Here is a 16,523-nt window from a genome sequence, read left to right as displayed (position 1 = left end):
CCGTTCTTCACTGTCCTGTCTACCTGTGACTCCACTTTCAGAACTCCAAGATCCCTCTGCTCCACAGGCCCTACCATTCACCCTGAAACTCCTACCTTGATTTGACTTTACAAAATGCAGCACCTCATACTTATCTATATTAAATTCCATTAGCCATTTCTCGGCCCACTTCCTCAGCTGATCAAGGTCCTGCTGCAATTTCTGATAATCTTCCTCACTGTCCATGATACCACCTATTTTAGTGTCATCAGCAAACTTACTAATCATGCCTTGTACATTCTCATCCAAATCGTTGCTGTTTGCTATCTATATCAAGAGGCCCAACACTGCCCCCTGAGGCACTCCACTAATCACAGGCCCCCAGTCTGACAAGCATCCTTCCACTATTAGCCTCTGCTTTATACCATCAAAACAATTGTGTATCCAATTTACCAGCTCGCCTGGGAATCCATGCGATCTAACCTTCCAGAGCAGCCCGCCATGTGGAATCTTACCAAAGGCCTTACTGAAATCCCTACAGACTACATCTACCACTCTGCCCTCGTCAACCTTCCTGGTCATTCATCAAAGAACTCTAACAAATTTGAGAGGCATGGTCTCCCACTCACAAAGCCATGCTAATCAAACCCTGATTTTTTAAGCGGATGTATATCTTATCTCTCAGAATTTTCTCCGAGTAGTTTACACACCACAGACTAGATTAGATTAGATTAGACTTTACAGTGTGGAAACAGGCCCTTCGGCCCAACAAGTCCACACCAACCCGCTGAAGCGTAACCCACCCATACCCCTACATTTACCCCTTACCTAACACTACGGGCAATTTAGATTAGATTAGATTAGATTACATTACAGTGTGGAAACAGGCCCTTCGGCCCAACAAGTCCACATCGACCCGCCGAAGCGAAACCCACCCATACCCCTACATTTACCCCTTACCTAACACTACGGGCAATTTAGCATGGCCAATTCACCTGACCTGCACATCTTTGGACTGTGGGAGGAAACCGGAGCACCCGGAGGAAACCCACGCAGACACGGGGAGAACGTGTAAACTCCACACAGTCAGTCGCCTGAGGCGGGAATTGAACCTGGGTCTCTGGCGCTGCGAGGCAGCAGTGCTAACCACTGTGCCACCGTGCCGCCCACTGCCACCATGCAGACGTTAAGCATTTAATTCCCAGACTTTTCTTTGCAGCACTTCTTGAATAACGGCACAACATTCGCTACCCTCCAGTCTTCTGGGACCTCACCCGTGGCTAACGATGATACAAAAATATCAGCCAGGGCCCCTGCAATTTCTTCTCCAGCCTCTTGCAGTTTTCTTGGATATATCTGGTCAGGACCAGGAAATTTATCCACCTTCATACAGTCTAATACATCCTTCACCTCCCCTGCTGTGATATGGGCTGTCCCCAAGATATCACCACTAACTTCCCCAAGTTCCCAAGTCTTCATGTCTCTCTCCATGTTAAACACAGAGGACAAATATTAGACAGAGTCATAGAAATGTACAGCATGGAAACAGACCCTTTAGTCCACCTTGTCCATGCCAACCAGATATCCCAACCCAATCTAGTCCCATCTGCCTCATATCCCTCCAAACCCTTCCTATTCATATACCCATCCAAATTGCCTTTTAAATGTTGCAATTGTATCAGCCTCCACCACTTCCTCTGGCAGCTCATTCCATACACGTGGCATAGTGGTTAGCACTACTGCCTCACAGCGCCAGAGACCCGGGTTCATTTCCCGTCTCAGGCGACTGACTGCGTGGAGTTTGCACGTTCTCCCCGTGTCTGCGTGGGTTTCCTCCGGGTGCTCCGGTTTCCTCCCACAGTCCAAAGATGTGCAGGTCAGGTGAATTAGCTGTGCTAAATTGCTCGTAGTATTAGGTAAGGGGCAAATGTAAGGGTATGGGTGGGTTGCGCTTCGGCGGGTCGGTGTGGACTTGTTGGGCTGAAGGGCCTGTTTCCACACTGTAATGTAATCTAATAATCTAATCTACACGTACCGCACTCTGCATGAAAAAGTTGCCCTTGGATCTCTTTTATATCTTTCCCCTCTCACCCCAAACCTATGCCTTCTAGTTCTGGACTCCCCCGCCCTAGGGAAGAGACTTTGCCTATTTGTCCTATTCATGCTCCCCATAATTTTATAGACCTCTATGATGTCACCCTCAGCCTCTGACGCTCCAGGGAAAACAGCCCCAGCCTATTACAGTTCAAATTCTCCAACCCTGGCAACATCCTTGTAAATCTTTTCTGAACCCTTTCAAGTTTCACAAAATCCTTCCGATAGGAAGGAGACCAGAATTGTATGCAATACTCCAAAAGTGGCCTAACCAATGTCCTGTACAGCTGCAACATGACCTCCCAACTCCTGTACTCAATACTCTGACCAATAAAGGAAAGCATACCAAACACCTTCTTCACTATCCTATCTACCTGTGACTCCACTTTCAAGGAGCTATGAACCTGCACTCCAAGGTCTCTTTGTTCAGCAACATTCCCTAGGACCTTACCATTAAGTGTATAAGTCCTGCCCTAATTTGTTTTCCCAAAATGCAGCACCTCACATTTATCTGAATTAAACTCCATCTGCCACTCCTCAGCCCATTGGCCCATCTGATCCAGATCCTGTTGTAATCTGAGTTAACCTTCTTCACTGTCCACTATACCTCCAATTTTGGTGTCATCTGCAAACTACGAACTGTACCTCTTATGCTCACTTCCAAATCATTTATATAAATGACGAAAAGTAGTGGACCCAGCACCGATCCTTGTGGCACGCCACTGGTCACAAGCCTCCAGTCTGAAAAACAACCCTCCACCACCAACCTCTGTCTTCTTGTATCCAAATGGCCATTAGAATCTAGGTGGAGTTGGTCAATGGAGATCTGTTTGTCTCCAGATCATATCTAGCAGTAAGTATCAGCTGGCCAGTGCTTGAGATTGGAATTTCATATGGCAAGAATTTATCATTGTGACCATGTTCCTGGTTCTTTTCAAGTGCATTACAAGGATGGTTACTCGGAGACAAGGGCTATGCACTAACACCATGGCTGATGATTCCATTATATAATCCTCTTACCTCGCCCATCTTCTGCAGTTCTATACAAATATGTCCACTTTGGTCCTTCAGGGGTCCTATTCTCTCTCGGGTTACTTTTTTTCCTTTAATATACTTCAAGAACCTCTTTGGATGCCCCCTAATCTTCTCAGCCAAGGCTATCTCATGCCCTCTTTTCGCCCTCCTGATTACCTTCTTCAGTAAACTCCTGTATACCTCCAGGGATTCCCTTGATGCCAGCTGCCTGTACCTGAGCTACTACGCCTCCTTTTTTCTGGTCAAAGCCTCAATATCTCTTGTCATCCAGGGTTCTCTATTCCTGCCAACCTTGTCCGTCACCCTCACAGGAACATATAGACCTTGAACTCTAACTGTCTCACTTTTAAAGGCCTCCCACTTGCTAGAGGTCCCTTTGCCTGCAAACAAACTACTCCAACCAGCCCCTGTAACCTCCTGTCTAATTCCATCAAAATCCGCCTTGCCCCAAATTAGAACTTGAATCTGTGGACCAGTTTTTTTCCCTCTCCATAACTATTTTAACATTAATAGATCTTTGGTCACCGGTCCCGAAGTGCTCCCCTACTGTCATCTCAGTCACCTGTTCTGCCCTATTTCCCAAGAATAGGTCTAGAGTTTGTTCAGGAGAATTCTCTAGATCAGTACATTTCTGTCCAATGAGAAAGGAGACCCAGCTAGGTCTAGGAATAAGGTGGGTCAAGTGGATCAAGTGCCAGAATTCCAGAACTCTGTCCCTACACATGCACACAGACAGACACACAGACATAGACAGACAGAGTGTTTTGTTGTTGCTATTGGGACCACTGCATGCATGCACACGCTTGTAACATGCCCCAATTCACAAACGCCCAGAAGAACTGCAAAAAGCTTTGCTAATGACAGAATTTAGATTCTATGAGGAAAACAGCCAAGATGGAGGATGAAGACCACTCTCGTCATGAAAAGAATTGAAAAGGAAAAATGCCTGCATGCTCGAAGTACTTATTCATCGGATGATAATAAGATCTGGTAAGAGAGGTGGTCAATTAGAATCGCAAAATTATTACAGTGCCAAAGGAGGCCACACAGCCCATTGTTAGAGAACTGGCTCTATTATCCAGTTCGACATCCAGTATCAATCTCCTGCCTTTTCTCCATCTCCCTCCACTTTGGTACTGTCCCAAAGAAAACATCGAGTGCTCTCTTGAAAGCCTCAACCAATCCTAACTACACCACATTTGCAAACAGTGCATTCCACACATGAATCACTCGCGGTGTGAAAATGGTTTTTCTCACATTACCCTTGCTTTGGTTGCACATTAGTTTGAATCTATTCCCTCTTTTTTTTAAAATGAGCAGAAACAGTTTCTCCTCGTCTACTCTTTCCAGCCCATTCCATGATTTGAAAACCTCTGCCAAATCTCCTCTCAGTCTTCTCCTCTGAGGAGAACAGTCCCAACTTCCGCAGTCTATCCTCATAGCTGAAGATTCTCATTCCTGGAACCATTCTTGGAAATTCCTGCTGTATTTGTCAATACCCTTTCAGAGTTTCACATTGTCCTCCTTGGTTTGCAACTCTTTCAAGTTTAGCGTCTTCTGCAAACTTTGAAACTATCCTCTGCACATTAAGATTGAGATCAGGAGAAGCAATACCAACAACAAAAAACAAAGAACTGCTGGTGTTCGGAAACAAATAAAACAAGGACGGCTGAAGAAACGAGCATCAGCGATGGGCCAAAAGCACAGTTAATGCTTCGAGTTCAGTGACCCTTCTTCAGAACTGATAGCGGCTAAAAATAAATAGGTGGTGTTTGTGCTGGTGACGGTGGTGCAGGGTGGGCTGGGGAGATTATGGGCACAATGAGTGGGTCGGTGGAGCAAGCCCAGACAAGAGATCACAGAAAGTAAGGGTAGGCAGCCAAAGGCATTGTCAGTATGAAGTCAGGGAAGAAGAGAAGCCAGTTAGGTGGTAATGGGAAGTATGAATGTGTGGGCTGTCCTGAAAGCAACCCATTTCATGACAGGTCCTGCTCATTGCTCAGTTGCTATTTTTCCTGCCAACCTCTTATTCCAATCAATCCTGCTGAGCTCTGCTCTTGCCCTGTTGAAGTCAGCTCTCGACCAATTGATTTTTCTTACTCTGGACTGTTGCATTTCATTCTCTGAAAACCACCTTTAACCTTATGATACAATGATCACAGTCTCTTAAATATTCTCCCGCTGACAGTTAAACCACTCAACCAACCTCATTTCCAAGGACCATGTCCAGCAATGCTTGTTGGACAGTGCACTCACTGATATCGGAAACTTTCCCAAACACAATATAGGAATACTGGCCCTCACACTACCAGTATCCCAGTTTATATTTGGGTAACTGAAGACCCTATTATAATGTCAGCATTTCTCTAATGTCCCGCTGATTTGTACCTTTATATCCTTTCCATGAGTTAGTGTTCTGTAGACTTATACTGAGTGATGTCATCACACCCCTTTTTGCTCCATTGCTCGAGCCAAACTGATTTGGTTCTTTAGCCCTCTGAAACATCTTCCTTCTCCAGCACAAACGCTGTCCTGAGCCAACATTCCTACTCCTGTTCCCTTCCTTCCTTCCTTCCTTTCGCTATTTTTCCTGAACAATTTATACCCAGGAATATTTAACACACGGTCTTGCCCTTCCTTGATCCAGGTCTCTGTCAGCACCACGACATCGTAAATCCATACTGAAACCTTTATTTTAATTTACTCTACCTCATGTATTTACATACATGCATGTTAGCTGTGCACTGAACTTCCCTTCTTCCTCTCCTAGCCGATTTCAGTGATTAAATTATTATTCTGCATGCTAGAGCCCGCTGCATCTTTAAGCATTTTGCAAGCCTTTGTATTATCACAGAATCCCTACAGTGTGGAAACAGGCCATTCAGTCCAACAGGTCCACACTGACCCACCCCGTACTCTATCCTTGTAAACCTGCATTTCCCATGACTAATCCACCTAACCTGTACATCTCTGAACACTATCGGCAACTTAGCATGGCCAATTCACCCAACTTGCATATCTTTGGACTGTGGGAGGAAACTGGAGCACCTGGAGGAAACCCGTGCAGGCATAGAGAGAATGTGCAAACTCCACACAGATGGTCGGCCAAGGATTGAATCGTACTCTGGTGCTGAGAGGCAACAGTGCTAACCACTGAGCCATCGTGCCGCCCTAATCCTCCTCTACCATCCTTTCTCTGTTCCCACACATGGAGTAAGTTTACAGCCCTCTCAATGTCACTAGCCAGATGCCTGCAACGTGTTCAGGTGCACCCAGTCCGGCTTGGACAGCTATTATTTTTCCCAGAGCCAGTCCCAGTCCCTCATCAGTTGAAAAAGCTCTCGACTGCTGAATCCTTCCATCAACATGTGCATTTGCCTTATCGAGTTATTTCTGTACTCACTTGCACATGGTACTGGGAGTAATCTAGATGATACTATAGGCTGCTACCATGCCCCCACCCCCACCCCCCGAGGCTGCTGTGATATCCCCGAATCTGGCACCAGGGTGGAAAAAGCTGCAGAGAGTCACACTGATGGCCACAGAATCTCCCTCTGATACATTAACGAATGAATCGCCTATCACTATTGCTCCTTTCTTTCTCCTTCCCTCCTCCACAGTCATGGCGCCAGAAGTCTGACTCTGCCTGCATTGAATCAGCATATATCCCCCCCCTCAACTTCCAAAATCAGAAAGGATTTGAAAACAGGAACCCAGGGGATTCCTGTACAACCGGCCTGTTTCTCCTGACTGTTCGGTGCTGACCCATTCCCTTCTTTCCTTCTGTCCTGTCACCTCTCTCAACATGTTATCTGCATATCTCTCAGCCTTGTGGACACACCACAGCGTCTCCAGCTGCCATTACAGATCTGCAAACCGGAGCTCAGGTTTCTGTAGCAGGGAGCCCTTCCTGCACTCCTGGACATCAGTAGGGTCCGTGACTTCCTATATATGACAGGTGTCATGTTCCACTTGGCTGTCCTTGCCTTCCATGTAATTGGTGAGAAATTAATAGGTGGTGATATGCGATAAATTGCCAGTACTTAAAGTTAGGCGAAAGTGGGGACTACAGATGTTGGAGATTGAAGTCACGTGTGTGGTGCTGGAAAAGCACAGCAGGTCAGGCAGCATCCGAGGAGCAGGAAAATCGACGTTTCAGGCAAAAGCCCTTCATCATTTCTCGATGAAGGGCTTTTGCCCGAAACGTCGATTTTCCTGCTCCTTGGATGCTGCCTGACCTGCTGTGCTTTTCCAGGACCACACTCTGTACTTAAAGTCAGTAAGATCCATATGGGATGTATCCAACCTACTGAGGTGAATTGGAGTGGATGTTGCCACAATCTTCTAATGCTCCTTCGATGCAAGAGGAATGGAGAACTGCAAATGTTACCTCCTTGTTTTTAAAAAGGGTTTAAGGATAATCCCAGCAATTACAAGCCAATACATTTAGCTTTGAAACTTCTAGAAATGAAATTCAGGAAAAATAAAAAGAACATTTGGCCGGTATGGATTTGTTAAGTGTAAATCATGTCTAACTACCCAAACATTGAGTTTTTTTATCCTGAGGTAACAGAGAAAGTAGATGAGGATAATGTTATTAAAGAGGTGCAAGTTAATTTTCAAAATACACCTGATGAAAGACTTGTGGACAAACAGACCTCATGGAATAAAAGGAACAGCAGTAACATGGATACAAAATTGGGTGTGTGCCAAGATATCTTCTGAGTAAGTGAACAGTTGTTTTATTGTCATGGGGTGGAAGTTTCTCATGCGGTTCTCAAAGGGTCAGCATTCGGCTCACTGCTTTTCCCAGAGATATATTAGCTACCCAGTCTGTATTGTACAGGCCATTATTTCGGCATTTGCACGAAATTACTGCAAAGTATGAGGAGAATAGTGTAAAATTTCAAAAGAACATTGACAAGTTGATGGAATGGGCAGATGGATCTTAGGGGCGGAGGTGGGTACTACGGATGCTGGATATTAGAGTCAAGATTAGAGTGGCGCTGGAAAAGCACAGCAGGTCAGGCAGCAGCCGAGGAGCAAGAAAATCGCGTTTCGGGCAAAAGCCCTTCATCAGGAATGGGTCACAGGGTCATGGGTCATTGAGCCATAGAGCACAAACAGACCCATTGATCCAACCAGTCCATGTCAAACATAATCCCAAACTAAACCAGTCCCACCTGTCTGCTCTTGGCCCTCTAAACCTTTCCTATTCATGTATCTATCCAGATGTCTTTTAAATATTGTAATTGTACCTGCACCCACCACTTCCTGAGGAAGTCCGTTCCACACATAAACCACCCTGCATTAAAAAAACTTGCCTCTTGGCTTTTTTTAAAATCTCTCTCCTCTTACCATAAAAATGGACCCCCCCCCCCCCCCCCCAAGTCTTCAAATCCCCTCTCTTAGGGAAAAGACAAGTACCATTAACTCTATATATATCCCTCATTATTTTATAAACTTCTATCAGGTTGCTTCTCAACCTCCTACACTCTAGTGGAAAAGGTCCAAGCTTAACTAGCCTTTCGTTATAACTCAAACCTTCCATACTTGGCAACATCCCAGCAAACCTCATCTGGACTCTGTCCAGCTTGATAACATCCTTCCTGTTACTGGGCAAGCAGAACTGGACGCAGTATTCCAGAAGAGGCCCCACCAATGTCCTGTACAACCTCAATATGACTGCCCAACACTTATACTTGAAAGGACTGAGCAATGAAGGCAAGTGTGTCAAACGCCTTTATAACCACCCTATCTATATGTGACGCAAACGTCAAAGAATTACGTACCTGTTCCCCTAGGTCCTTCTGTTCTACAATACTACCCAAGACCCTACCATTAATTGTATAAGCCCTACCCTTGTTTGTTGTACCAAAATGTGATCCCTCACATTTATCCAAATTGAATACTATTTGCCATTTTTCAATGACCCATTTGATATAGATCCCTTTATAATCTTGGAAAACCTTCTTCACTATATGCGATATCAATGTTGGTGCCGTCCGCAAACTTACTAACCATGCCTTCTATATTCTCATCCAAATCATTTAATATAAATGACAAACGAAAGAGGACCCAGAACCGATCCCTGTGGAACACTGCTGGTAACAGTCCTTCAGTCTGAAAAGTAACCCTCCACCATTACTCTCTGTCTCCTGCCATTAAGCCAATTACCGTATATACTCATGTAAAAGTTACATTTTTTAGACTATTTTTAAAATTTCAATTTATCGGGTTGCCTAATACATGGATACTAGTTTTGAGGGGCTGAAATTCATGTTGCAGTTTGAAATACCACGTTATTAGCAGAAGTCAGTTTGAACACACAACTAACCCCAGGTAAAGAAGAAAGGCACAATGAATTATGGCAAAGGTAATTACCGGATAAAAGAAAAACAAGAATGAATTACTGGTACAAAAATTTAACATGTCAAAGATTAATTGCAATCCTGCAAAATCACACTGTTCAACATCATCGTGGCCTGGTATAATGGCATACTTAAAATTAAACATTCATTAAATTCTGAATGTGGATTTATCCACCTTTATATTCCCTAAGATGTTCCAAACTTCCTCTTCTGTAATGTGAATTGTTTCTAAAACAAACTGACGTGAATTATTCATTTAGTATCGCTCCCATTTTCTGGGGTGCAACATAAAGATGACCTCCTTGATCTTTAAAAGGCCCTAACCTCTCTCTCTCTAGCTACCCTTTTGCTCTTTGCCTTCCTGATTTCTTTCTTAAGAACAGCCCTACACTTTTTATATTGATGAAGAGATTCAATTAAACCAAGTTATCTATATCTAAAATATGATTCTCTTTTATTTTTGACTAGAACCTCAATATCTTTATCCATCCATTGCTCCTTAATCTTACTAGTCTTTTCCTTCACGCTAACAGGAACATAAATGTCTCTAAATTCTCATCATCACACAGATGAAGTTCGATATGGAGGAGTATGAGGACATATTTTGGTAAAAGAACACAGCTAAGATAAAACAAGGGGTACAATTCTAAGAGGGGTGCAGAAGCAGAGCAAGTTCAATATACGTGTACATAATTACTGAAGGTGGCAGGACAGGTTGAGAGACTGCTCAACAAAGGATATGTGGATATTAAAGATTCCTCCCAGACTAGTTATCCTCGCTTTCACCCTCTTCCGTCGGGCAGAAGATATAACTTTTAACACACATATGAATAGATTGAAGAACAGTTTCTTCCTTGTTGTTATCAGACTTTTGAATGGACCTCTCGAATGTTAATTTTGATCCCTCTTTCTCTAGCTGTAACACTGCATTCTGCACTCTGTTCTGCGACCCTGATGCATTTTGTATAGTTCGATCTGTCTACGTCGCACGCAAAACATTTTTCACTGTATCTCGGTACACAGAATGGCTCGAAGATAGGAAACAGAGCGTGGTAGTGGAGGGTTGCTGCTCAGACTGGAGGCTTGTGACCAGCAGGGTACCACGTGGATCAATGCTGGGTCTGCTGCATTTTGTTATTTATATAAATGATTTGGATGTGAACATCCAAGCTCTGGTTACTAAGTTTATAGATGACACCAAAGGTGATAGCATACTGGACAGTGAAGGTGGTCACCTCAGAGTACAAAAGTGGGCTGGTGGGCTGAGGAGGGTCAGATGGAGCTTAATTTAGAAAAATGTGAGATGCTGCATTTTGGAAACACAAATCAGGGCAGGACATACACACTTAATGGTAAGGTCCTGGGGAGTGTTGCTGAACAAAGAGACCTTGGGGTGCATGTTCATAGTTCCTTGAAAGTGGAGTCACAGGTAGATAGGATAGTGAAGGAGGCGTTTGGTATGCTTTCCTTTACTGGTGAGTGCATTAAGTACAAGAGTTGGGAGGTCATGTTGCAGCTGTACAGGACATTGGTTTAGGCCACTTTTGGAATACTGTGTGCAATTCTGATCTCCCTGCTATGGAAAGATACTGTGAAACTTGAAAGAGTTCAGAAAAGATTGACAAGGATGTTGTCAGGGTTGGAGGATTCAAGCTATCGGGAAATGTTGAACAGACTGGGGTTATTTCCCCTGGAGCGTCGGATGCTGAGGGGTGACCTTATAGAAGTTTATAAAATCATGAGGGGCACAGATAGAGTGCATAGCCAAGGTCTTTTCCCTAGGGTGGGGGAGTCCAGAACTAGGGGGCATAGTTTTAAGGTGAGAGGGGAAGGATTTAAAAGGGGCAACGTTTTCACACAGAGGGTGGTGCATATATGGAATGAGCTGCCACAGAAAGTGGAGGCTGGTACAATTACACCATTTAAAAGACATCTGGATAGGTACATGAATAGGAAGGGTTTAGAGGGATATTGGCCAAATGCTTGTAAATGGGACTAGATTAATTTGGGATATCTGATCATCATGGATGATTTGGACCAAATAGTTCAGTAAATCATTCAAAATACATATAAATAAGTTCAGAGGGTACAAAGACAAGGAAGTCATATTAAACCTGCAAAAATCACTTGTTAGATCTCAAATTAAGTATTACATCCAATTTGGGAACCATACCTTAATGACAGATGCAAAGGCATCAGAGAGGGTACAAAAAGAAAGGCAAAAATGAAGCCAGGTGTAGGGGTGTACCATACATGCTTACACCAAAATGGTCCATGGCCTGCTCACACAAAATGGCCGACAAACAAGGTGGGGGCAGCCTATTCCAGCACTGAAACACTAAATGGCTGAGAAGAGGTAAACAGGACAAACAGCAGACAGTTTTGATAACAGCATGCCTACAAAACAGGCAAGTGACTAATCCCAGTTTATTAATGAAAGAATAATTGTCTCAGTAAATGAATACAAACCACGTGCGAGATACAGCCTATTAACTCCTTAAGCAGCTACGAACAACAGCTAGAGTTACTTTGTAGAAATTATATTTAATAATATTTCAGAATATTTAAAAAAAGGTTCTAGTTCAAGATTCTTCAAAGAATGATTGGGGTAGTTTTCAACATAAAGATAGATACATATAACCAAAGCATGTTACAAGTATTAAGGGAAAAAACAGTCAAGCTAGATGTGAAGTTAACGAGCTTTAGGAAACTACTTTTCATACGGCCTGAACAAAACAGATTGTTCACAGCCCAAGAAGCAGAAAGTGTGAAGAGTAAGGGCAGCTGGATAACTTTAAACACTTTATCACTAATTTTGTAGCAGAAATCAATATTACAAATCTTTAAGCAAATAGTTCAAACTTTTGTTGTACTTTCACACATAAAATTAAGACAGTGGGAAATATAAAAGAGTAAAACTGAATTTGATAAAGGTAGCACATCGAATACAATTAAAAGCAGAATTCAAGTTTCCCTTAGAGATAAGTATGTGTGGTTGCCACATTACCAAAAGGATGTGGACGCTTTGGAGAGGGTGCAGAGAAGGTTTACGAGGGTGTTGCCTGGTATGGAAGATGCTAGCTATGAAGAGTGGTTGAGAAGGTTAGGTTTATTTTCACTAGAAAAAAGGGGATTGAGGGGGGACCTGATTGAGGTCTACAAAATCATGAAGGGTATAGACAAGGTAGATAGAGACAAGCTTTTTTCCAGGGTGAAGGATTCAATAACGAGACGTCACGCTTTCAAGGCGAGAGGTGAAAAGTTTAAGGGGGATACACGCGGCAAGTACTTCACACAGAGGGTGGTGGGCATTTGGAACACGTTGCCAGCAGAGGTGGTAGAGGCAGGCACGGTAGATTCATTTAAGATGTGTCTGGACAGATGCATGAGTAGGTGGGGAGCAGAGGGAGACAGATACTTACAAATTGAACGACAGGTTTAGTCAGTAGATTTGGATCGGCTCAGGCTTGAAGGGACTGCTCCTGGGCTGTAAATTTTCTTTGTTCTTTGAGACAGACCCGAAGGAATCTAGCCAGTAACTTTGGAATGTGAATGAATTGGATGCAGAGGAAGATCCCAAAGCCGAGAGATTATAGTGTCTGTTAAACACAGGAAGATCATGGGAACATGCGGCTGTCTATAGAAATGCTCATCATTGATTAGGTGTCTCATTGGATTGGGTATTCAGAGTAAGAAATATTGTAAGTGATCATTGTAACTCAAAATGCGAAAGAATACTGTTTTTTTACTAAAACAAAATCAGTGTTGTTCATCTCTCTTCCAATCTGAGCTAAAGATTAAGCAAATAATTGAGTTTGCATGTCAAGGCCAGATTCGGGGAAGATCCTTTAGCCCTCCCCCCTGCTTTAACCGGTTTCTACTTGAATAAACATGTTCCATTGCCTGAATCCTGCCTGCCTCCTGAGTCTTTGTCCCCGGTCGGAGGGTATGGTCCTACATCAGGGATGAGAAAGTATCGGGGAAGTGAAGATGTTCCCTTGTAGAAGAGGAGATTAAGGGTAGATTTGATACACATGTTCAAACTCATGTGGGGACTGGACAGAGGAGATGAGGAAAAACCAGTCCAATTGACAGGAGGGCGAGAGAACACAGATTAAGGGCATCGGCAGAAGGAACAACAGTGAAATGTGGCAAAGTGTTTCTCAACAGTGAGTGACTGAGAATCAAGAATTCACTGCCCAAGAGCATGAGGAGGTTGTTACAAATGACACATCCAAAAGAGATGTGTCACTGGAAGAGAAAACAAAGGTGTGCGTCACAGGGAAAAGACCATTGTGGAACCCAGAGTGATTTACTCTTGCTGAAAACTGGCATGGACACATGGGGCTGAATGGCCTTCTTGCATGCCATAAACATTCTCCAACACCACCATCTTTACATTTTAATATTTTGTCACAAATTAAAAATGGGTCATCTGAAGTTTTGAGATTTGATGGGCCCATGTGTAGTGCTGTTAAAAGTGTGCTATATGCCATTGAGGCCTTGGCTCTGGGGCTTTGAGTGCAGCCTACACACCTCCATCCTGATCTTTAGTTACTGACCTTCACCTTCATCTCAATGGAAAGAGTTCAAATTTCTTTGACAGAGCAACTGCACAACCTGAACATCCATTGCATACCTACTTCATTTCGAACAAAACCACCGTCCTTTTGTTAGCTTTATATAGCAAAATGAACTTTAAAACACAAGCAAGATTGGATTTGCCTCAAAAAGCAAACAGAAAACAAAGGAAATAAATCAAAAAGCATTCTCCATAACTCTGGTACCTGGTAAACGTCGCTGTCTGGAGAGGTTGTGTCTGACAGCATTGGTATTGGATCAGGTGTGATCTTGCTCATTTGCTCTGGAGCATCAGATGGATTCTCAATGGAGCCAGACGAGTGGCCTCCTTTCTGTTGGCTTGGATTCTGGCCTTTGCGAGCAACTGTTTCCTTTCGATGGTGAATCAGCTTCCTTGATGTGGACAAAACAGACATTCAACTTCAGAACAGATCTCCCATGTTGACCTCTCAGCAACGATTTGAAACCTACTGCTTGTCAGCATTGACCACCTCAGCAGTGAGGACAGAGTCAAAACAGAAAATCTCCATGAGGTCACCTCTTAACCATTGGCATTCCACAGGGAAGGGTACGAAGGTTTCCAACCTCGCTCCAGAACTGAAATGCCGATCACGGATAATGCTCCAGGGAACCACCATTGCATCCTTTTGAAGGCCTTTAGGTCTTTCTAGCAGAGGATCTAGCGTGATCTCTGTGCTCTGTTTCTATTTATCATCCCCAATTAACCTACGCGATTTTACACAACTTTGCAAACTTGCCATGCCACCTTTAAAGATTTGTTTGATTGGATATTAGGTCATCTATGTTCATTATCATGCAATGTAACAGTTTGTTGTTCTTCCGCATTAATCCTCCCAAATTGCACCTCATCACACTTCTCATCAGTCACCCCTACAAGCCACTACCCCAGTCCTTTTATCACAGACCTGTATCGTCCAAACATTATTGCTGTGCCAAGTTTCACATCATCCACAGAATTTTTCACACTGCTCCTGACACCTTAATGGGATGAGCATGTCATTGGCCAGGTCAGCATGTTTCCAATTTCTAATCACTCGAGACAGGGTTGCAAGGATAGCTTGTCTTCACTATCTGTTGAAGACAGAAATAATATCCCAGTACAAATCAAGATGTGTATCTGGAATCTGCCTCACTGACTCCATGGGAATTGCCTGGAGGTTGGAGCTTCCAATGGGCAATCCTCTTGCTCATTCCAAAAAAGTATCCAGCTTGGAGTTAAATTTGGAGACTTTGGACATTACCTAGATAGTTCCTCATGAAAAATTTGACAGTAAAACTCTAGACTAACTCTTGGTAACTGTACAACTGACAAGATCCCCAATACAGTTCCCTCAAACTACCCAACTTACTTCCCTCATCCCCCAACCAAATCTTTCTGACAACCAACCCCCACCAACTGACATCTATTCCCCTTGACACTCTGCCCTGGTTAGACCCCCAACTCGCCCCACTGGGGGAGTAAAGATTTGGGCCATACGTTCTGAGAGAATTTGGAATTCTTCATGTCAGGGAGGCTGGAATGAGAGAATACTGTTTAGAAAAAACTAAAGTCTCCTGTCTATGACAGATTGAGGGGCTTGTTAGCTCCTTCTGTTGAGGACGGATCACTGAAGATCTGTAATGTGGAATTGGGTACATTTTTGATTTTCTCAAGTCATAGGGTGTAAGGGATAGGCAGGAGAGTGGAGTTGGAACCACAGTAAGGTCAGGCAGCATCTTACTGAATGGCTCAGTGGGCTAAGAAAATGTTAAATTTTATATACACTTGTATAAACAGCTGGAGTCCAAGTGCTGTAGGAACACTCCCAGTGCTGTCAGAGAATTCCCGGAATTTGACCCAGTGACAGTAAAGGACCATCAATATATTTTCAAGTTGAGATGATGAGTGACTTGGAGGGAAACTTGTGGTGGTTGGTGTTCCCATGTCTCTGCTACCCTCGCCTTTCTGGATGAAAGTGGTTATGGGTTTGGAAGGTGCTGTCTAAGGACCTTGAGCCTCTGGTAACTGTCCCTATATGATTTTGATCAACTTCCTCTGTTACTAATTAATCAAAATTAAATATCACACAACACCAGGTTATAGTCCAACGGGTTTATTTGGAAGCACTAGCTTTTGGAGCACTGCTCCTTCATCAGGTAGCTATGGAAGAGGATCATAAGATAGAGAATTTATAGCAAAAGATGAGTGTCATGCAACTGAAATGATATATTGAACAAACCTAGATTGCTGTCAGGTGCTTGCATTTTTGCAGAAACTTGATGCCTATGTCGGTATGGGCGATCTTCTTGGAGATCCCCTCCACTCTGAGCCGGTACTGAGCTAATTAATAAAAATAGTTTGGGATGATTCGCCTTTTGAATAAATCCAGGTTGGCTCTCCTTGATCAGTAAAAGATCATTCTTTTCCTCATAACGGTTTCCAATACCATCCCCATCACTGAG

The 16,523-nt window shown here is 43.5% G+C and overlaps 1 protein-coding gene across 4 annotated transcripts in view; it reads right to left on the bottom strand.

Moving 5' to 3' along the window:
- Nucleotides 1-16,523, bottom strand: part of nckipsd (NCK interacting protein with SH3 domain) — a 253,601-nt gene that overhangs the window by 90,298 nt on the left and 146,780 nt on the right. For 3 of the 4 annotated variants that reach the window (XR_015759438.1, XR_015759439.1, XM_087994556.1), the window contains exon 3: nucleotides 14,267-14,453. The exons of the other annotated variant lie outside the window; for it this stretch is intronic. Coding sequence is in view for 1 of the 3 variants with exons in the window: in XM_087994556.1 (XP_087850682.1) it covers nucleotides 14,267-14,453 (187 nt within the window). In the remaining 2 variants the exon portion in view is untranslated. The remainder of the gene's footprint in view (nucleotides 1-14,266; nucleotides 14,454-16,523) is intronic. 4 annotated transcript variants of the gene reach the window in all.

The sequence above is a fragment of the Chiloscyllium plagiosum genome, unplaced genomic scaffold, assembly GCF_037043375.1.
Source record: "Chiloscyllium plagiosum isolate Xiang-an unplaced genomic scaffold, Cpla_swu_hap1 HiC_scaffold_14, whole genome shotgun sequence".
Lineage (NCBI taxonomy): Eukaryota > Metazoa > Chordata > Chondrichthyes > Orectolobiformes > Hemiscylliidae > Chiloscyllium > Chiloscyllium plagiosum.
This window is presented reverse-complemented; position numbering and strand designations above follow the sequence as displayed.